This window comes from Musa acuminata, chromosome BXJ3-8 (genome assembly GCF_036884655.1).
Source record: "Musa acuminata AAA Group cultivar baxijiao chromosome BXJ3-8, Cavendish_Baxijiao_AAA, whole genome shotgun sequence".
Lineage (NCBI taxonomy): Eukaryota > Viridiplantae > Streptophyta > Magnoliopsida > Zingiberales > Musaceae > Musa > Musa acuminata.
This window is the reverse complement of record NC_088356.1, coordinates 12,487,684-12,511,514: the sequence shown is the minus strand read 5'-3', so window position 1 is coordinate 12,511,514 and position 23,831 is coordinate 12,487,684. Positions and strand designations below refer to the sequence as shown.

The 23,831-nt window shown below is 37.6% G+C and overlaps 1 protein-coding gene across 4 annotated transcripts in view; it reads left to right on the top strand.

Moving 5' to 3' along the window:
* The window catches only part of LOC135645334 (uncharacterized), an 87,246-nt gene that overhangs the window by 31,239 nt on the left and 32,176 nt on the right, over nt 1–23,831 (top strand). For 3 of the 4 annotated variants that reach the window (XM_065163631.1, XM_065163633.1, XM_065163634.1), the window contains 15 exons: nt 568–664; nt 765–863; nt 2,194–2,358; nt 2,439–2,513; nt 2,602–3,066; nt 3,150–3,491; nt 3,570–3,701; nt 5,405–5,518; nt 5,587–5,771; nt 5,880–5,988; nt 12,907–13,050; nt 13,156–13,449; nt 17,549–18,208; nt 18,296–18,484; nt 19,132–19,235. In XM_065163631.1, coding sequence (XP_065019703.1) covers nt 568–664; nt 765–863; nt 2,194–2,358; nt 2,439–2,513; nt 2,602–3,066; nt 3,150–3,491; nt 3,570–3,701; nt 5,405–5,518; nt 5,587–5,771; nt 5,880–5,988; nt 12,907–13,050; nt 13,156–13,449; nt 17,549–18,208; nt 18,296–18,484; nt 19,132–19,235 — 3,174 coding nt within the window. The remainder of the gene's footprint in view (nt 1–567; nt 665–764; nt 864–2,193; nt 2,359–2,438; nt 2,514–2,601; nt 3,067–3,149; nt 3,492–3,569; nt 3,702–5,404; nt 5,519–5,586; nt 5,772–5,879; nt 5,989–12,906; nt 13,051–13,155; nt 13,450–17,548; nt 18,209–18,295; nt 18,485–19,131; nt 19,236–23,831) is intronic. The other variant, XM_065163632.1, reaches the window with a different exon arrangement.

Below are 23,831 nucleotides of genomic sequence, written 5' to 3'. Positions count from 1 at the left end.
TGCCAGTCTGGATCTGGTCTCTTACTGGATCTTGGTTGGACCGAAAACCATGGTATTCAGATCCTTCAGGCAGACCTTGTTTGAATTTCTTTTATTTAGCTGTATTGTCTTGGTTTGCTTTAGGAACCCCACACATCTGATCTCTGAAAATGCACATTTGTGTGAGTTTCATTAAGTATTTTTTTCCTTTAAGAAAAAAAAAATGCTTGGTTCTGGAAGGTTAATATTTCTGTTGCTTTACCTTGGTTGACTTTCTTTCTCCAAGTGTCATTTTTTTTAGAAAAAAATTTAATTCTCATATACCTCTATGCTTCGTTGCTCCCTTGTCTTGGGGCCATAACATGCTTGTTTAGTATATTATCTTATATTTGCTCAAGGCACATGCAAATATTTTAAGCAGATGATTATTTGTATTTCATAGTTGATATGCACCTGGTTCAACTTATCACACACTCAGTGGCCTTGTAGGAAGCTGCTAGCCTTTTGTTAATATTGTTATCTTCAATATTGATGGTTGTCATAGTTTCATGGATTTTTCCCACAATTATCTGACAATCTTTCTGGCAGTTTACGGGGGAAACAGGTACATCAAGTTCCTACAGAGTTCACCGGTGGCGTGCAGAATGTGCTAGCAGTGTATGATGCTGGACAATACAATTCCAAGGTGTGGTTATCTGGAAGTATACGGAAAGGATTACATCAACTTCTACCACCTGGATTACTGATATGTGTAGAAGTCTTAAATTGCTTTCCCATTGTTGCAGGTGGTGGAAGATACTAACGCATTAATCTTACTATGTGATGATAATGAAGATTTGAGAACATGGCAGAAACGTCTTCAGGGAGCAATTTATCGTGCATCTGTATGTTTTTGGCCTTAAAAAATACAACCCACATCATGTACACTTATATTCTTTAGTCATGTTCTGCAAATTGTTCATGTTGTGACAGGTTCCTTCATACACTAAGGATAAACAGATTTATTATTTCACCTATTGCTTTGTCACTTCCAAATGACTTCAATGTGCTTATTTTCTTTGATGTTTTAGCTTGTAAAACGTCTTCAGGGAGTAAATGATCAAATCTTAAAGACTGTCATTTGTTTCTACCTGTCTTATGTGTCAGTACAGAAGGTAAAAACCGAAAGAGTTGCAATTTTAAATAATTCCTTTGCACCTGCTCTTAATTTGATGTTATTGCACCAAACATACTGAACGAGTTCAATGTTTGCATAAAATTATGTATTTTTTCCCATATTTTTTAATTTAAACATGCTCTTATTACCCTATGAGATGCATAAGATGTTAGCTTGTCGAAACGCTATCGGAAATCTAAGTATCGTCTGTTTTTGTTATTTTTAGTGCTAATGCCTCTCTTCTTGGGTAACATTCTATAGATATTCTGTAGCACATCTGAATGAATCCAAGTTCTTGCTTAGGATGATTTTTTATTGATAATATTATCTTTAATAGGCAGTGTGCCACTAATTACCGGTGTCACTGAATTGGCCACTGTTTGAGTGCACAATAAGAACCTTGATTACATGGATAATCTTGTAATATCATGTTTCTTTTGATGTTTAAGCTGACAAGAGTTGTTGTTTCTGATATAACTTGATAATTCACCTGTTCATTTGTGTTCATGGAAAGGCAGTTAGTGGTATTTTTGTTAGAGCATATCTCAAACTCTTCATGCTTTATGTTGTGTCACCTTAGTTCTACATCATCTAGTATCATGTCATTCTGAAGTTACTCAATTCAGTTCTCTCAAGTATATTAGTGGCTTTAGTGTTCTTTACATGGCTTAGAGATAACTGATAAGAACCACATATAGGGACTGCAATATAAAATTTTGGGTCCTCGCGACTTGCCAAATATTTTTTGGTAAGCCCTTTTGAAGTGCTTATCTTCCAACATCTGATACCTGTGTCCATGTGAACAGCAAACAATATGCTGAGTTTTCTTAATTATTCTAAAGTGTACCACCCAGCAATATGTTAAAGTGTGTACTCTCATTAAATTTTTTTTTGTAAACAGTAAATAATGGTGTTGTTAAGTGAAACCATTGAATTTTGTTTTCTCACTTATTAGGTTAAGCAGTTCTATAACATTAACCGAATCATAATTTAGCTGTTTTGCATGGTTCTGCTGCTATAATTGGCTGTTATTGAACATAATTTATCTTCTTATGCAGGGCCCTGCTACAATAAGCAGCATATCTGAAATTTCTTCTCCAGCTGAAACTACTAAAGGCAAATCTTATGATATTGCTCCAACGTTAGATGTAGTGTATATGGAAAGATTGTTCGTAACTGGTGTTCTGGATGAACTAAGGGTCTGTTTTAGCTGTAGTTTTCAAGTAAGATTCTTAGTCTATTAGTGGCTTTGCTAAAAGTTTCTTATATATACACTCAAGTGATACAACTGTTTATCTCATAGAGCAATCAAAGTTTAAAGAAAATGCTGGTCAGCCATGAAAACCGTCTATTTGAGTTTCGAGCAATTGGTGGCCAAGTAACTTTGTCTTGTGATTTAGATTTTTTTTTCTCTTCTTTGTTGTGTGTATGTTTTCATTTCTTTTAACATAATTTCCTAAAATCAGGTGGAGCTTTCCATGAGGGAGAAAAATATTTTTATTGGAACTGTCTTAAAGTCACTGGAAATTGAAGATCAATTTTGCTATGAGGGAGGAAGAACACCCAGATATATTGCAAGATCATTTATCAATAGTGAAGAAGCCACAGCATTGCATAACTTGTCATCCTTTACCGATATTGGTGCAGATAAAGTAAAAAACAACTCTTTTAAGAAAAGTGACAGTGAAAAGTTTTTCGAAGCATTGGATGATCTGGATGATCTTGTTGACAATTTCAGTGGCCAAGATTCCTTTCCGTCTCCAAAACTTTCCTTAAAACCTCCTAGTTTTTGTAGAATCCCTGGTTTAACACCTGATGCTGAGAACTGGAGCTTGAACTTGAATAGAAATGATATATTGGATAGTTTTGTGAAAGCTCAGATAATAATATATGATCAAAGTTCTTCTCACTATAATAATTTGGATAACAAGGTGAGTTTCTCTTCTTAAATAGCTTGGCAACTTATGTCAAGTAATTGTTAGATTTAATTTGTTCACTTCAAATGCATTATCAGGTAATGGTTACTCTTGCCACACTGTCCTTTTTCTTTCATCGGCCGACTATACTGGCGACTTTGGAGTTTTTTAATGCTATAAACATTTCGGAGGAAAATGACAATGCCGACGAAATCATTCAGAAGACACCTCTAGACAGGTCATCACAAAGTGTTCTCCCTAATGAGGCCAATACAACTATTTTTGAAGAGTCTAAAGCTAAAGGATTACTTGGTAGTGGTAAAACCAGAATTATTTTTCATCTAACATTAAATATGGCCATGGCACAAATTTTCTTGATGAATGAGGATGGGACTTCATTTGCTACATTATCGCAGAATAATTTGCTCACTGATATTAAGGTTCGTTTTTAACTGTATGATTAATCCCCAAGTAAAAGTTGGACCTTCGTGCTAACTTTGTTCTTTAATTCCCCTAAGGTGTTCCCTTCTTCATTTAGTATAAAAGCTGCACTTGGAAACCTGAAAATTAGTGATGACAGTGTTCCTAGCAATCATCCCTACTTCTGGGTTTGTGATATGAGAGATCCGGGAGGGAGTTCATTTGTTGAGGTACAGTTCGCCTGGCTTTATCTTGCAATTTCAATTTGCAAACCTGGTGTATTTCTAAAATGAATTTTTCTACACATCTTCACTTGTATTAGCAAATATAGGTTGTTCATGTTAATATCATTATCTCCTGAGGTACACCCTTGAAAGGAATGATGTTTTTATGGTTGACATCTTACTCTTTTTCTCTTTGCATGGCATTCTTACTTGATGTATGCTTGGAAGATGTAAGTGAAAAATTTAGTTTATCAGGTAATAGAGTAGCATTCCTCAATTATTTATATATGTAAGATGCATGTTCAATGTTAACTTCTTGACACGGGATATCTGTTAAAGCTATTTTGTCATAAATCTAAGATTTTGCCTCATGCATAGTGTTGACTTCTTTTTAAAATTGAGATCAAGACAACATAGAACTAGTTTGGATACCATTTAGCATAGATTCTCTTTTATGAGGATATAATGGAACAGTGAACTTTGTTTTGATTGCGGTTTTGACTTCAAAAGGCTGATTGGAATGCCATTGCGGTTACATCAAATTATTAGATTTTGTTGGTAATGGTAGTTCATGATAGTTCATTGCCCTTTTTGGCAGGGAACTGCACATGCAGACTTGGTCAACATCCGATAAAAAACCCAATCATGCAATGAATAATTGGTGGGTACTGTTTGTTTTTTGGGGAGGTTGTTGAGAGATCAATCATTACACACCATTTCGTCTGGGTGTATGAAAGTGGATATTCACTTTTTTTTGCATTCATATGTGAGCTAACTGTTCATTGCTTTGAACTGAGGAGCGATATCTGTATTAGATTTTTAACCATTCCATGTAAATTTGAACAATTAAATACTAGTAGAGTCTATTTATTTTGGAGTTGGGAATATATCTGTACAAGAGTATTTCTGATTATTGCTCATTCTGTTTCAGTACATGCTATATGGATTTTGGAGAGGGTCAGGTGTGAAGGTCAAAGTGGCCCTCCTTTTTTATTTATCTTTTATTCTGAGGAACATGGTCTGGGATGTAATAGATCTTTGACTTTATGAAGTTTCTTTTTAGGAAAAAATACTAGTCCTGTAAGGTTGTTGGAATAAATATGCTGGTGACCATAACTCCTGGTTACTTTTAGTAAATTAGATTTCTACATGCTGTTTACAGATATGATCTTTTACATGTATGATTCTTTTGTGCTTCTTACATTATGACCCTTTGTGCAGTTATTCCCTCTCAGAATATTATGTTATCCAATTGTGTAAACAGTTGGAAACATTTTATTTTGAGATTTGATTTTTGACATTTTAGAATGAAAAATCAGGTGTTAAGCTTTATATTCTCTATACTTTTTTAATTCAGCTCAATTGGAATTGTCTTTGGTGGTCCAGCAATTTACATAACAGTTAATCCAGAAAGATACACATGGTTGATAACTTGTGGTCGTATATGTCTGTGTTCTCCTTTCTTTATTTGATTATTCAAATGGATCTCCTTTTGTACAACTTCTAACCTGCTTTGGGCTGCTGCATTATGGTCGCAATTATGCTAGTTGATGTTTTGTTTCAATTCCACAAGTGATGTTGTACTCTGTTATCTTCTGATCCTTGTCTTCTTGCAGCTATTTCCATGTTGCTTTCTGTTGTTTCTTCACCTTGATAGTTAGCGATTATTGGAACTGGAATAACATAATCTTTGATGTCATCCTATGCAGCTTAATTTTAGTTCATTCAGCACAGATGATGATGACTACATGGGTTATGACTACAGTCTAACAGGACAGTTTTCTGAAGTACGGATTGTTTACTTGAACCGTTTTGTGCAGGAGGTAAGCTGTTGATGAATCCACTTAATTGTTGTAGTTCAGTCAATGAAGTTACAAACTAATTTGTGCAGGTTATTAGTTACTTTATGGGGCTACTACCTAGCAATGCAGAGGGTGTTGTTAAGCTGAAAGATCAAGTAACTAACTCCGAAAAGTGGGTTAGCAAGAGTGAAATTGAAGGATCTTCAGCTATTAAGTTGGATCTGTCACTCAGTAGACCAATAATTTTGATGCCACGTCATACAAAAAGCTTGGAGTAAGTCCTCTGAGACATGTTTCATGTCATGGTTAAGCATTTTATGGCACATGTAGTCTCTTAACAATACATTTACTTGGGCCTCAGAATATTTACTTTTTGTTGCAGCTACTTGGAGCTTGATGTGCTTCAAATTACTGTCCACAACTCATTTCAATGGCTTGGTGAAGATAAGACTGAGATGAGTGCTGTCCACCAGGAGACAATGTTTATCAAAGTATGCTTCATTAGTAGTTTAGGTTCTGTGCTTTTGATTTTGTTTTTCGTTGGGTGAAAAGCTGTTGTGTTATCTCAGCCTCCTTTTGCAAGCATGCAAAGTACATGTTAAAAGGTTTTCACCATCAATATTTATTTGACATTTTAAAAGGCTGCCAATCTTCTAAACTGTTTTCCTTTTCTTTTTAGCTGGAGCTGAACGTGCATGTACATTTAGGCTTTTACATTCAAATGTATATGTTGATTGTAAAATCATCCCATGTTCTATTTCTTAGTCTAGATTCTTTTAGGGCTATTGACCTGAAAGCCATGTGCTCTGTGCAGATGGTTACCTGCTGTTCTTAAACTGTATAGTTTGATACATCTAATGAAGAGAGATGAATGTCCTCCTATTGCATGGAAACTTTTGGTGCATGAGAAACGATCCATGAAATAACAAAAAAGCACTTGGGCCTTGTCATAGAGATGTTTATAGGATGTGATTGTTTGTTTCAAGATGTTATTTGACTATGGATGTGGCTGGTTTAGGATTTGCAATAACAAAAAAGCACTGGGCCCTTGTCATAGAGATGATTGTTAGGATGTGATTGTTTGTTTCGAGATGTTATTTGAGTATGGATGTGGCTAGTTTAGGAGTTGCAGTTTAAGCCGAGGATTGTCATTTTGGTCATCATGTGTTGGCATGTCTCAAGCTATAAAGGTGTTGGCTTGTTGAGCCATGGTTGACATTCTGAGAGTGTTGATATTTGGCTAGGACAATTTTTGGTTTCCATTGTTCGACACAGGAGTGTGCATTATTGTACCTTGTCAGACTGGTATTGACATATCTCCACAGCTAGGAAATGACAATCTTTAACTTGAGCAATGATGAACCTTTTCTTTTTAGGCTTTGCTAAACCAATAAAAGCCGTGGTTGGAACAAAAACCCCAAAGAGTGGTGGATTCATGCTTTCAAATTCTAGTAGTTGTGGTGCTCACTGATCAATATTTATTGGTGTCATACCATATTTTCCAGTGGAGGTCGGTATTTCAGGTGATACTGGATGTATAGATTGCTATTCTGCTTGGTATATCAGTGCCACACCAGTTTCGTAGATTGCCAAAGCCGGTATTGGACCGAGATTAGAACTTTTAGGTGGACTGAAACAAAAAGGATATTACCAAACTAAAGCAGCTTGTCATGTTTGTATACTCATTGTGAAACTACATTTTTCTGTGTGCACTGATGTCTTTCTCAGAATGACCTTTAAAATGTTTTTTATCTGGTAATGACAAGGGTGCATCAGTATCAAAGTATTTAGCCATTAATAGTCTACTGATGCCTTATAGCATTTAATAAAATCATGAAATGACAATAGTTTGTAACATTTATTTATATTACATCACAAGTGGATGCTTCTATAAACTTGTAATAGTTATCTGCTGATCATGCATTGTTAGTTTTACTAATATAGTATTAGATGAATGACCCATTAAATTTTAATAACTTCTGAACATTTGAATATAATATCTTTAGTGCTAGAAATGCTCTTAATTAAGACATATTGTTCATACTTTACTGTACCGACATTTGACATGCCAACATGGAGATTGCCAACAAAAAGATGATCCTTGGTCCAGACTCTAACAGCCACCATGTGGCCTAAGCTGAGTGTAAACTGCCAGGCCTGTTGAGTTAGCAAGTCGGATGTGCCTATTGGAAACTTGTTTTTCTTTTTCCTCTAGACAATGGTACCATTTGCCTTCCTAACCAAGGTATGCAAATACCGTACCGTATCGATGTTTCGAGGTAGGCTCGGTACGGTATGTTACGGTGTACCGAGCGGTACACCAAGCGTACTGAGCGGTATACCTAATTTAGGGTGTAAAACCCTCCGAAAATATCTGGAAAAAAAAAAGTTTAAGATAGGGTTTTTAAGTTAGAAATAAATATAGTAATAGTATAAGTTTAGCAAAATCAATATAAATTAGGTAAAAATAATATCACATATCTTTTTAGGACATTGAGGAAGTCTTGTTCAAGGTTCGTATTTCAATCCGTTATGGATTGTCCTTCTGTAAATATTGAAATATCTACAGAAAAATCATTTGAATTGTTAGACTATTTTGTTACAATATAAACTCTAAAATTCAAATGAATTAAATAATCATATATGTAGATATGCCTGATTGTTGATTCTACCATCAAAATGAACGATGGGCCTCCACGGGTGGTGGATCGGTATCCTTGATCCTATACATCTGCATATCAATATGATATGTTTATTGGACCCAATCATAAAATTGATCCCATGACATAGTGTATTGATACACTGTATGTCATTGATGCATCAATGTGGTGCTGATCGTAGGCTGATTGTCATGAATCATATTTGTCCGAGGCAGCTCTTGAGGCATATATTGATAAATGTCAGAGCTTCTACTTTTGCTACTGATTTGCTGCTCTGTATCATACTGTTGCTCAGAGAAGGATGACCAACTATCACCATACTGTTGTTGCCTGTATGATTCTCTATAATACGATGAGTTTTTTTCTGTGTCTATATCATGTGGGCTCTGTTGCATCTGCTCAAATTCATCCACTGCCTTCCCCTTCCCCTTCCGCGCATAAACTTGATCAGTTCCTTATCGAGTTCCATGATCTGAATCTTGGGTGGCATATGTAAAATATTGCTCCTCAGTCCATGCACCACCCTCAACTTGCCACGGACAAACTTCTAAATAGGATGTTTGATTTAATGCTTATGTATGTCCGTGTCTTTTGGTATGTTCATGCTTTGCACAACATGTAGAGGGACGGCCGAAGACTTAATAGTCCCATTTTAATTGGGTTTGGTGGTCGCTTTAGTCTTGTAAATAAGGGTTGTGTCATGTGGACACTTGTGAGAGATTTTCGGTCTGTAATGGACCATTTTGACCCTTTGTTGTGCAACTGTTCAGAGATTGTAAAATCTGTTTGTAATTTGCATTGTCTATGAAGTGTTTCGGAAATGTTTCCTTGTGGATCCCGAATGAGGCGTGTTCTCTAACCCGTTCTCTTTTTTATGGGTCCTAAGGGACCATGGGAGGCTTCGGGGAGGCTGACCTTTGCGGACGGGCATGTAAGGGTGCCGCACGACTTAGGCAAAACCAACTAAGTCCGTGACAGATGGTATCAGAGCGAGACAAGCACTCATAGAAACACTTGGCATGCAAACGTGGGGGACTTAGCGGAGCTACGTTGAGGGCAGTCTGCACATGCGTGACCGTTTGGGGGAAAACGGGCATGAAGATGTAGGGAAAAGGAGTCGTTCGGAGGAGTGGGCATCTGAGATTGACATTCAGAGGAATGGCCAACCCTTCGCGCAAGAGGCACCACGAGAACAAGCAAGCTTGGAAGAATGCGGAGCGTACAAAGGTTGGGATGGCTGAGTTTGAGCTACGGCTCAATGTTGACAACTATACTTGATGGTGCTCAAAGCAAGCGAGACGCTTGGTAAAGGATGAGACCATGCAAGGTGGAATGAGTTGCTCAGCGACCGAAAGAGTTATGCAAAGCTGACAAAGGTGAGGGGAATTGCTAACTCGAAGAATTTGATACTCATGCATGGGCTTGTAAGCAGACGATGGAATGTTCATGGCCATCCCAAGGTGATCCAAACTCGGCGTCATAGAGCATTGAAACTTTCTCTTCGGCATGTGAAGGATACGTCCATAGGAGGCTGAAGTGTGCAGCGAGTTCAGCATGTTGCTAGGCCCTGAGGCTGAAGGAGGGCATTGAGCGCCTCCTTTTGTTGCGAGAATTCAATCATTGAATGCTTTCCATTGCACAAGACATTTATCTGACTCTGGGATGTTCCATATAGATCCATGTCCTGTCAGAGCATCTTTCTTCTTTGAGTCTTTGCATTTGGAAGCTTTTAGAGATCCCTTCTCCGATCAGTACTTCTTTCTCTCTCTTATCTTTAAATAGAAATCTGGGAGCCATTCTACTTCAATGATTGCATTTGCTAGCTTGCGAATATTTCGACAATACAACTACTGAGCCCACGGTTTTAGACTTTAAAGGAAGCAGAAAAGTTTGTCTTTCTCGAACATCTTTGGGATGTATAGCATCAGTGCAGAAACTTCTTTACATAATCCTTAATTGTTGAGGTTTGGCGAAGTTACTGCAAATTCTGTCGTGCTATGAACTTTGTGTTCTTGGCATGAATTAAGTTTGCAATTCCCCCTTGAATACATCCTAAGTGTCGATGTTACAGCGACCTTGCTGTATTTCTTCCTAATGTGTGTGCCACCATAGTTTTGCATCACCAATTAGATACCTTATTGCTAACGGCACTATGAAATCTTCTGATTTAGGTTGGGTCGCTCTAAAGTACTGTTCCATATTGATGAGAAGTTTTTTAGCTCATTGGCATCCCGAGCACCCCCGTAACTCTGTAGTTCGGGAGCCTTTACTCTCAATGAGAGGTGGCCGTAAGACATTCCTTCACTTGTATGCATAACTTGTATGAGTACCGACACGCAAGGATTGGAATACCATATCGTACCGGTGTTTCGAGCTTGGCTCGGTACGGTACGGTACGGTATCGTGTACCGAGCGGTATGCCAGGGCGTACCGAGCAGTACACCTAATTTAGGTGTAAAATCCTTCGAAAATACCTAAAAATTTAAAAAAAGTTAGGATAGGGTTTTTAAGTTTAGTAAAATCAATGTAAATTAGGTAAGAATAGTATCATATATCTTTTTCGGGCTTTGAGGAATAGTCTTGTGTAAGGTTCATATTTTAATCCGTCACAGATTGTCCTTCTGTAAATATTGAAATATTTACAGAAAAATCATTTGAATTGTTAGACTATTTTGTTACAATATAAACTCTAAAATTCAAGTGAATTAAATAATCATATATGCAGATATACCTTATTGCTGATTCTACTACCAAAACGAACGACGGGCCTCCACGGTCCACGTATTGGTATGCTATCGGACAAGTACGTATCGCCCGTTATTCGAAACTGTATACCTTGTCGACATGTGAGTCGACAATTTCCTTGTTCTTGTAAGCATGGTTCGCATTACCGGTCCATACTGATGTATTGACCAGCTATCGGTACGGTACGTTCCGAGCTATACCAAGCGTACGGACATTTGGTACACTGGGGTGTATTGATGTACCGCCCATACCGGTCCGTTGTTGGATCGATATGTACCACCCATATCGAGCGGTACACTTCGGTACGTCAAACCTTGCTTGTAAGTATTGCATAGACTCTCTCATGTCGTTTGTCAACTTTTTAACTTGGATCTTTAGTTGATCTAGGCCGGATTTTAACCCTTCTTGCATGGACTCAACCACCTTGAAGCACTCCCGGTTTCCATAGACCTCTACCAACTTTTGGTTGACAATATCTAGTCGTAGTTCCAACTCGACCATTCTTTCTTTGGTTCTTCTATGTCGTTCAGGTTGCCTTTTAACTTGTGCCACTTTTGCATGAGAGAACACTTTCTCCATGGGAACATCACTTCAAGTGCCATGCTCCTCTTGAGCGGCTTTGCTAATTTTCGCACGAGTGCTTATTTCTCTAGTATGTTCGCGCATTGTTGCTGCCCATCTTGTGCAATAGTGCTAATTTTGCCATGTTGCCCTGCCATAGCAATTCAATGTTTGCTTCATGGTTTGCATTACCGGTCCATACCAGTATACTGATTAGCTATCGGTACAGTACGTACTGAGCTGTACAGATGTATTGCCTATATCGATCCTCTGTCGGACCGGTACGTACTGCTCGTACTGAGCAGTTTGCTTCAGTGCGTCAAACCTTGGTTTGCTTGACCCACTGTGATACCATTTTGTCATGTCCTTAGTTGGGATTGCCTAAGACGGGCAACACCCAAGAGATATTTATCCGTAAGAGTCAGCCTAGACCTTAATCTTGTGTAGTCCACAAAGGACCTACATAGAGAAGAAAAGGTTAGAAAGGCGAATGTGTGAAATTATCACCATCGCAACACGAAAAGGCAAGATAATCGGGATTGCAAACAACATAAAGCAATTGACTTTTGTTAGGCACAAAAGGCTATCGAAAATGGGCTAAACAATTACACAAAGGGATTCCGAAGGCAGATTTAGACCTAATCTTCACCTATCACTTTCGTCGAATAGAAAGCGGGCACACTAAAGACATTGCATCACCCCTTAGACATATAACCAAGTCCTCGTTTGTCTCAGTGCCTCCCAGGGGATTCCAAGGTGTTGAGACGACTGATGTTTTGTACCGCAAGGTCATTAGCTAGAAGTCAACCCATGGCACATGATAATAGGGCTGTTTTGGCTATTTTCCCTTTTGTGTGGCACCACATAGCCATAATCGTTTTTGAGTTTTACATGATAGAAACACAAAACAAAAATGGGGCTGATGGCAGTACTTTTTGCCCTGTACGTGCTGCCTTAAAGAAAACACTCGAAAACACCGAAAACCAACAGAAAACAAGAAAGGAAAAGTGCTATGGACAAGCATCGAACACCTTGATTGCATTGCTCCATGACAAAGTGGTGTGCTGATGTGGGGTTGATGTGGATAAGTTGCCCTTTGCTTCAACGGTGAGATTGGTGCTTCAACAGTTGATATTTGGCTTGGTTTGGATGAGCCGCATCTTTCTTCAATGATTGAGATTGAGTTTGACTTCACTTGACGATATTGTCCCTGATCAAATATTAATTCTTTCTTTCAACGGCTGAGATTGGTGCTTCAACGGTTAATGGAGTTAATACAATATATTCTCTTGCATTATTAACTGATATCTTGAGAAATACATTTAAATTGTTCAATTTTTAGCTTCTAACAATATTAAATACATCCTAAATCCCGTCACTGCTAAACAATTTACTTGATTTCACATTTTACTTGTTCTTTAAAATGAAACTGTCTGAATGAAGGTAAAGGACATCAACTTGACAGTTGGTATTGGGATGAAGTCTGGTGAAACTATCATCCAAGATGTTGAAGGACTATCTGTAGTAATCCAGAGATCCCTGCGTGATTTGTTGCATCAAATTCCAAGCACAGAAGCTCTTATTAAGGTAATGTTGTGCGAATCCATTTAATGGTTTCAGTTACATTTCTTGAAAGCTCCCTTTTATTTGGTATGCTAACAACATCCTCTATTTTTTTTATCATTTTTTCAGATACAAGTTCTAAAAGCTGCTTTGTCTAACCGAGAGTACGATGTAATTACAGAATGTGCATCATCTAACTTCTCTGAGACTCCACATGTTGTGCCTTCTCTGGAAAAAATATTTGGAACATCTGAAAATGATGTTTTGCTAACTTCAGCATCACCTTCAAGTGCTGTTGGGTTTCTCCAAGAACCCCAGCATAAAGGAACATGGATAACAATGAAAGTTTCAGTTGCCATAGATCTAGTTGAGCTCTTGTTGCATTCAGGGATGTCAAGAGATTCGCCTTTAGCAAGTATACAGGTGCTTTTTTTAATGAGGATGTTCTTATTGCTGATATTATTTTACTTAGCAATGTCTATTATTATTATCGCTATTATTGTTATGAAAGTGGACGTACCAGATTTGTCAGCCTCCTTCTCCCCCATGGTTGAATATCTCCTTTTGATTGTGAGACATGAACTAAACAGAGATTTATGGGGGAAAGTAAAAAAGATTTTGTCATCTTTGTTCTTCTGTGCTGAGCTTTTAATTGTTGTAAGTGTATTTCTCTTTGGAATTATCAGCCATGGTCCAAATTTTCTAGTTATATTGGTGAAACAGAATGTACTTATGCAGCAAGGTACCAGCATGCTGTCTCCATAGTATATCTAACAACCTCAACTTTGAACAAACTTTTCTATATGTCTTGGGATGTACAACTGATATGCACTGGCTCGATGGGATTCTGATATCATTATTGATTAAGATTTTAGAACTTTTTATTAATACTAATAAGCAAGGCCTATTGTCTTGTATCGACCTCCCATATCACTCCCTGGCTGAACTATCAGCCATGGTCCAAATTTTCTAGTTATATTGGTGAAACAGAATGTACTTATGCAGCAAGGTACCAGCATGTTGTCTCCACAGTATATCTAACAACCTCAACTTTGAACAAACTTTTCTGTATGTCTTGGGATGTCCAACTGATATGCACTGGCTCGATGGGATTCTGATAATATCATTATTGATTAAGATTTTAGAACTTTTTATTAATACTAATAAGCAAGGCCTATTGTCTTGTATCGACCTCCCATATCACTCCCTGGCTGAACTGGTATGTATCAGTCGGTAGCCATGTATTGACTCAAAGAGGAAGGAGAAGAGGAAGAAACAACTGGTGGTGGAAGAAGAGGAGGAAGGAGGGAAGTGGAGGAATGAAGAGCAAGAAAGTGGAAGTGGGGGAGGAAGATAAGGAAAATGGAGGAAGAGAAAGAAGGAAGAGGAAGGATGAAGAGGAGGCAATAAGGAAGACAAGAGGAGGAAGTGTATCTACAATTGATGGTAGATGGCGGACTGCAACAATCGACAGGAGGTGATCGTGGATGATGAGGGCGAACCATTTAGTAAGCAGTTTTTTTAATAAGTCAGATTGAAATGACGATCCATGTTGTATTGGTGTGTGTACTGGTACACGCTTGGACTGGGACATACCGCACACTTTGTATCGGTCTGGTCGGAATGATGTTTCATGCTAACAAGTGTGTGACATAGGGATCGTGTCTTTAAAGTATATATATATATATATATATATAGTGTAAAATGACATGGATTGGCATATACTACTGTGTTGTGTCGATCCCTATTAGCACATGGCTAGTCCAATTTTTAGCTTATATCTGCCATCATTTGTTAATTTTTAGCCCATGGCTATTAGGTGTGACATTTCTTGATTTCTTCTCTTTGGAATACAATCCATATAAGATTTATGAGGAAATTGGGGAGCAATTCATCTCTCTTTGGAGGGGAATTTGGCGATATGAAACAGATGGCGTTGAAGGATGGGGAGGAAGGAAGAAGAGGAAGCAGTGGAGGAAGATGGGGAGAGGACAAAGAGGAAGGAAGAAGGAGGTGGTGGTGGAAGAGGAAGGAAAGAATGGAGGAAGAGGAAGGAGGAAGAGTAAGGAGGTAGAGGAAGAGGAAGAGGAAGGAAGATGAGAAAATGGAGGAAGAAGGGGAGATAATGTACTCAAAATTGACTGTCGGTGATAAGTAGCGGGCAGTGACCAATTGCAGCAATGGTTGAGGCTTGTGTTGGGGAAGAGGGCTAGCAAATGCGAACCCTAAGCTTGAAATATGTTTCAACCATTAGGGTTAGGGCTAGCAAACCCTAACCCTTAAAGGCACTAGACCAAATGGTTCAACCATTATACCTAGTGTACCACCCGATTTACCCTGGTCTGCGTACTGGTAGGCTATTAGGTTGGTAAATCAAGCAGTATTGCAAACCTTGGTTTTCGTTACTATCTATTGTTGGATGTTGTATGACACATCCACCTTCGAAAAATGATTTTGATTTAGAAGCTGTGCATAGAGCTTTCCAAGCCTTCAAAGATCTTGGTTTTGAAGGCTTGTGATGATTGCAGAAGATTAACATTTTGGTTTTGAGCTGTTTCTTTTTTTCTCTTCTATGTTTTTGGGAAGTGGAGGGGAGTTCATATGGCATGCTAGGCAATATCAATGACAACATGCAGTACTGTGATACTGTCTTATCTCATTGGAGACAGCTACATGGATCTTTTTCGCTAGCAGGCTTTGTTTAGTGCAATCCTGAGATAAATTATTATTTGTCATATCTGTTCTCTAAATGTATATAGTAAAATTTTCTTAGATTTTTTATAGTTCTCGGAGTAGACACACTTGGGGCATGTATAGATTTTCTTTAAGCAACTCCCAACCATCTTACATGGTTTTCCTCATTTTATGTTCTATTGGAGCTATACCTAATTATTCATGACTGAATACATTTCTTATCTCTTTCTAGTCACCATACTTATCTAGCTCAATTTTCTATCATGCATCTCTTTTGCACATATTATTTTCTAATTGCATACCACTTTAAAAGTTTTAAACCACTAAAGTATAATCTATAGCAAATATTGCAATCTCATATTGGGGTACTATACGATCCATGGTTGAACTAGTACGTAGCGACCAATATTGATGTACCGACACATGATAAACCGGTATGTATCAAAGACTCGAAGAGGAAGAGTTTGGATTGGACAAAGAGAAAGAATAGGAAGAAGGGGAGGAAGAGGAGGTGAGTAACATATCAATTCGGTAGTTTGCAGTGCACCGCGGGGAGGTAGGTGACAGCGGATGATGGCAGCGAGTTCCTTGCTCGTGGATAGGCTGGCACATTGTCACGTATAGTTTGTAGGGAAGATGTCTGATGCAATGTTCATGCTCTCCGGTATGTTCATGCCTTGGGTAGCATGTAAGGGGCTTGTAGTAGGCTTGGCAGTCCTATTTTAGTTGGGTTTTATGGCCTTTTTGGCTTGTAAGCGTAGCTTATGTGCGATCATTGTACAAAGGGAAAACTGTCAAAAATAGAGCTTCCAACCTGTAGTGTTTTTCATAAGTGGAAAGCAACCAAAAATGCCAATCATCTCCATACCTTGGAGTTGCATGGGTGGCACGTGGCTGGATATGTCTTCAGGGTAATGTCTTGGGTTGATTTGTCACATTGTTCTGTAGTGATGCTGCATGCACACTTGTTCGTGGAGACTCTTTCACTTTGCGGATTGCGTTGCACCCTTACTTGCACAATCGTTTAGAGTTTGCAAAATCCATCTTTGTATTTGTATTCCCAAGTGTTTGCTAAAATTTCTAATTGTTGGATCATGAGTGCACACTTCTACTATCCTGATTTCTCTTTTGTAGGTCCTTAAGGACCTTACGAGGTTATGAAGAGGTTGACCCTTTGTAGATGAACACACAAGGGTGCCATATGGCTTAGACAAAACTAGTTAAGCCCGTAACCATGCCTATGACTCACGATTAGGGTTATGGGTTTTTTTTTAATTCGGACTGAACCGGAACACTTGAAATGGGTCAGTTTCGCAAACAGATTCACGTCCATAGTGGTAATTGACCTATAGTATACACAACAATTACACTACTTATAATGTTGCCCGTCTTCACTGTAAATATATTTCTTTTACCATGTAAAGTAAGTCTTTGCAGTTTGCAGAGGGCAAAAAGCTTTATTCTAAATGCTTGAAAGTACCTTTTTCTCCTTATGCTTGTGGATTTCTTTTGTGTGTCTAAGATTGGATTTTATAGTCAATTTATCTACCTGTAGGCTCTTGGATATGTTTACTTGTAGCACCAAGGTGTTTTATTTGGTTGTGCCATTTTTGGATAATTTTCTCTTTACTTTGGGCATTATTTTTGAATCAAATTTGGGGTTCTTTTTACTCTGTTAATGGGAGCTAATTGGCTTCACATGGCATTTGAAAGAACACTGGCTTATACTGTAGTCATGTGCAAGCTGTATCTGTAGCTATATAATTTAGGAGTGTCCGATTCTTTTAGCTACTGCCTTTTGATTATCAGAATAATCTGACCATTGCAGGCAAGTGGAGCTTGGCTTCTGTACAAATCTAATGCATCAGAAGAGAGTTTTATTTTTGCAACCCTTAAAGGGTTCTCTGTCACTGATGAGCGTGAGGGAGTCAAGGAAGAATTCAGGCTTGCCATAGGAAAGTCTCGGACAATTGAATACACATCTTTTGACAATGGTGATGATGATGATATTCGGTCATTGGTTGATAATGGAGGAGAAAAAGTAAAAGAGAGAGATGATTTAGAACCAGTGCCTTCTATGCTTATTTTTGATGCCACCTTAATGAAGTCCTCAACAAGTGTATCTTTCTATATCCAGAGACCAAAGCTTCTTGTCACTCTTGACTTCTTACTAGCTGTTACTGAGTTCTTTGCTCCTTCAGTTCGCAACATGCTGTCAAATGAGGAAGATGCAGGTCCTTTAAATATGGCAGGAACTATTATTCTTGATCATCTGATTTATACTCAACCATTACATTCATATTCCTTGTCACCTCAGAAACCCTTGATTGTTGATGATGAAAGGTTTGACCATTTCATCTATGATGGAAAAGGTGGCAACTTATTTTTAAATGATAGAGCAGGGAAAGTTCTCTCATACCCTAGCCCTGAAGTTATCATTTTTGTGGGATGTGGCAAGAGACTACAATTCAAAAATGTCACTATAATGGTACTCTCATCCTCCAATTAGAGGTTTCCTATTTTATATATTTCTCTTTTGTCTAGGTATGGATCTAATTGATTTGTTTTGCAATAGAATGGTGAGTATTTGGATTCTTCTATATGCCTTGGAGCCAATAGCAGCTATTCAGCTTCGTCAGATGACAGTGTCTTCCTTGAAAGATGGAATGAAGGTGATTCTATAGATTCTCACGAGGAAACGGTGGTCAGTGAAGTTCTTAAACCTGTTGCCAGTGGGTCAACAGAAATCATCATTGACCTCCAGGTAAACACCTTCGCATATATCTCCCCTTGATATTAAGAATATTCTATCTTAACATACAATTATTTCTATGTATGGATTTTTTTATTTGTAAGAATTACGTCTGTAATTCATTTGAGTTTCTTTGTACATGGCCATTCTTTATCATTTTCCATAACTTGCCTCTTCTTCCTATTATGTTTGGCTTCTCGGTGAAAGTTGTGTTAAAAGAAGTACAACTGCTTGCAACACAAACTTCAGTTATTCAAATTTAACTACTTTAATAGTTGCTCTTCAACTGCCAAGCAGCTGCAGAATGCTGAAGTCAATATAGTTTTCCTTGAATGTAATACTGTGTATATTTTCTACCTGATCCGGAGATTGAAATCTTGATTTTCATTGAAACAGATTCATTTATGTGAATGTAGAATATTTCTTAATTGATTTCATATTTTAAAGTGTTTTTTTCTGCAACAGATCTTTGATTGTCCAAGAACTAAAAGTACATAGGTGAATACTCTGTTTGCTAAATTTGTCATTGGATTTGTTGATGACACCGAGAAATTGAAACATTCTGGTGCTTGGATATGAATTTCAGATGCAAAATATCCCTATATGCTTTTTTTGGACATATCCTGATCCCTTGTAATGAAAAATATTTTTTCCCCTAGGCTATTGGGCCAGAACTCACATTCTATAGCACCTCAAAAGATGTTGGTGAATCATTGATCCTGTCAAAGAAAGTTATTCATGCCAATTTGGATATACTTTGCAGGTATGCCATTCAGATGTATATATATGATATATCTATTGTTGAATATAGTTCTCGATTAAACTTTAACAGATGTTACCCATTGTCGCCTTTACTGTGTTGCTAGATATCCAGATCAAATAATGAGACTTCTTCAGCAAGTGCTAAATGTGTACTTTTTTTAACCTAATGGGACAATTATTACTACAAAACAAAAGAAATTCATAGTTTAGCCTTTATATAGGATCTACTAAGTGCAGAAAATGTGAAAGTGTGATTATGCTATTGTGACTATGGAATTTTGCAATGTATTCTCCCTGGTAACTGTCCTATGATTCTTTCCTACTAGTCTTGATGTTACTACCTTCACATGACACTTATGTAGCATGCGTCCAGTTTATGCTTTGGATGGACCAGTTCATTACTAAAATACTGGGGCATATTGTTGTGTCAGTACACCCCTGTACCAATTGATACAGAATGGCCAAACCCAATAAAAATAGTTCTTTAATGTGTTTCACACTAAATTTAAGGTTAACAATTTGTAAATAAACAAAAAATTGGTTTAAAATTTCACTGAGTAATGAATCCGTACATGTTTTAATCATTTATTGTAAATTGTATATGAAGAAAACATGTATGGAATGGTTTTAAGTTCTATACATGTGCAAATTAATGTCATATTTAAAAAGTGCATACTACCATAAAAATGACCTCCTTGAGTCTATGGGATGATGATTCAAGATTCTCGATGCAACTCAATTGTAGATTAAGATTATAATTTTAAAGGATTATTCATGAAATTGTTCCCACAGGCATATGATACCAGTATATGGTGTTATTGATAAATAACATGGTTGTAGTTGTAGTCTCATTATCAACAGTAACCACTGTGGTAGTATGCATTGAGGCAAATATGATTGTGGCATGTGCAGCTACACTGTTTATAATATACTGAAATTGCAGTTGTCATCACATTACTGGTGGTGAGCTGTACGAATATTATATTTCTGAAGACCAACCATCACCATGATGTTCTTGACCATGGGATCTGTGTTTGTAAGAAGGCTGTGACAATGAGGAATCCTGTCTAGTTCAATATTTTGGAAGCATTCTTTCATCTCCTCAAAGTCATTGATTTCCATCTCTTTACCCCTATCCTTGTGAACATAAACAATTATCGTGGATCCACATGCATCATGATCTTCAACCTAGTAGCATGTTTGAAATACCGTTCCTCTATATACGCTTCATCTATTTGTTTGTATAGTGGGAATGTAATACCCTTGGCCACCGTCACTAATAGAAGCACGGTATCCATGGCATTGCCATCTTCGTGGACCTCGAGAAGTGCATAGCCCAAGGTAAGGAAAATGTCTTGTTATACCGTTGGCTACCATCACTAATTGAAGCACTGCTATCCTGACTAAACTTTTTTCTTATGGATTGCTTCCAACATATTAATGACTGTCATGAATTACCTTTTCCCTTATCACGATTGCTGGATTACTAACTTTGATGTAATCTGAATCCTTGATCTCATCGATGGAGGATTGATTGACAATGGTCATATCACATCTTAATATTAGACTCTCTCTTTCTCATAGCAAGCAACTTCGTCTTGTGACCTCTTCGATCCTCTGCCTCAATTGCTACTGATTTGGAAGGAGATGGAAGTGGTGGATCCCTTGCTTCATCCAAAAGTTGCTCACTTGGTTTTTTTTCTTTATGTCAATAGCCAATCTTTCACTGGATTGGATTCATCGTGATAAAATTTCAAATCAAATGGATATAACTTGGGCTCCACTTTTTGCTTAAATAACTCATGATAATGCAACGTCAGATGCATGTTATAATGAACATATATAAGTTTCTCCAAGCATCTTTATAAAATCCGATTGCAAACTTTAGTATGGATCAAGGAGAATATGGATTAATAATACTTGTATTTGTTGGATGAAATGGTCTATGATAGAACCCTTTATGATATCTTCCTTAAGTGCAATGCAAATCTTCCATATTTTAGCCTCCACTTAACTACAAAAGGACTATTAAACAATCTTCTTTGATTGTTTATGATCTTTGTTATATAGACATAAAACAATGATATTTTTGCTAAATGTATTGAAATCATCTTGAAATAGACAATCCTAAATTAACATACATAAATAAGTAATTGATCATTAATAAATGTTAATAATATCATTGCACTTGATTCATTTGTTTCCACCTTTTATTATCACTTACAAAGTGGGTGCAAAAGTTCATCATTAGCGGCAAGGTTGTTTTGGTATTGGTACGCTGGATTGTATAATAATTTACATGATGAATACAACACATTTATTGGCTTAAAATGTGCATATACTAATTCTTAGTTCAAAAACAATGCAATCAAAATATTTTTTAGTAACCATATGAAGATCTATGGACATTTGAGCATTCCATCTTTGAGCAGTGGAATGGAAATATGATGTATATTTCATATACATAGCTCATTTTGGCCTCTGTCTGTATTAAATCGTCGCAAGACTACATACAATGGCTCCATAGAGGATCTTTCTTAGATCTATGTAAATTTTACCTAGATCTATGGATTCTATGCATCAGTGATTTAAAAAGGCGCTCGGGCACTCGCCTAGGCGCTCAGGTGAGGCGAGGTGAGGCGAGGCCCGAGCGCCTCGCTTCATTTCCAGGTAGTGCGCTTTAAAGAGGCGCTGCCTAAGCACTCGCCCGAGCCCAGGCGCCGAGCGCTTCAGGCGAGCGCCTGGGTTAAACCAGGCAACCGAACCAGCGGTTTAGGTCTGGTTCGGTCTCCGATGCGATTGAACCAACTAAATCACCGATATCAGTGCGACTTCCCCAACCCTAACCTTACTCGTCGTTCACGCTACTCGCTGTCGTTGTTGCTCCCGCTCCCGCTGCTCGTTGCTGCCACTGCCACTGTTGCCGCTCGCCGCTCTCGCTACCGCTATTGCTGCTCACTTTTACCGCTGTCGCTGCCACTATCGCCGCTCGTCGCTCCCGCTGCTGCTGCTCGCTGCTGTCGTCGCTCGCCACTCTCGTTGCTCGCTGCTACCGCTGCCGCTGCCACTATCGTCGCTCGCTGTTGCCGCTACTGCTGTCGCTCCCGCTTTTCTCAGCGCCCTCGGTCTTCCCTTACACTCTTCTCTTCTCTTTCGCTTCTCCTCTTTCGAAATCGAAAGTATATTGTTAACAGTATACAGTATACTGTTATACTATATACTGTTAACAGTATACAGTATACTGTTATACTATATACTGTTAACAGTATACAGTATACTGTTAATTGTATACAATATAATATTATTATTTTGATTTTAATACTATTAATTTTTATTTATTTGAAATTATTATTAGGTTTCAGGATAAATTACAAGTGTACAGAGCAACTCAATAGAGTCTCTAATGGCATCAAAAAAATATCCTGCATGGAAGTATAGTTATCTGAAGGATCCGAAAGATCCTAATGCAGTGACTTGCATGTTCTGTGATAAGACTACTAGAGGTGGTATTTTTCGTGCAAAACAACATCTGGTAGGAAATTTTAAGAATGCAGCAGCTTGCAAAAAAGTGTTCACCTGAGATAAAAGAAGACTTGCTGAGTTATATGAATGAAAAAAATACGCAAAAAAATAAATCTTACTGGAATTTACCAGAAGACAATGTTGAACATCTCAGGGATGAAGAAGAAGATTATTCTATAAGTATTAACCCAAGTGGGAAAAAAGCATACGACAAAAAAGGAAAAGAAGTTATGAGTACTAAAAAGGGTAAAAAATGACCGATGGATCTATATATGTTTTAAGGATCACAGAAGCAACAAGGGCAAGTGGAGGCTCAAAATTTAGACAAACAAATATAAGTGATTCTTGTGATAAAGAAATAAGAGGAAGAACAATTCAGCACATTGCTCACTTCTTCTATCAGGCTGGTCTTCCCCTTTGTACAACTCGTTTAGATAGTTTTAAGGAAATGATTGAAGCTATTGGAAGATATGGTGCGGGATTAAAACCTCCAAGTTATTATGAGATGCGAGTTCCATTATTGTAAAAAGAGCTGAATTATACAAATGACTTACTAAAGGGTCATAAAGAATCATGGACAATACATGGTTGCTCTATTATGGCAGATATTTGGACTGACAGGAGGCACAGGAGTATAATTAATTTTATGGTTAACTGTTCTTTAGGGACTATGTTTATGAAGTCAATAGATACTTTATCTTTTATAAAATCTGGAGACGATTTATGATTTACTTGATAAGTTCGTGGAAAAAATTGGAGAACAAAATGTCGATCAAATCATAACCGACAATTGAAGCAACTATGTATTAGCTGGTAATATTCATCTTTTGAATTTTTAATTATTTTATCTTCAATTAAATGTGTTAAAACTCTTAAATCTTATCATTTTTGTTATCTTTTGTCTCAGGTAGATTGCTTGAAACAAAAAGACAACACTTATATTGGACTCCATGTGCGGCACATTATATTGATTTAATGTTGGAGGATATTGGAAAGAACTTAGACATTAAGAAAACCTTCGAAAGGGCACTTTTTGTTGTTGGATTTCTTTATAATCATATTAGGGTTTTGAATA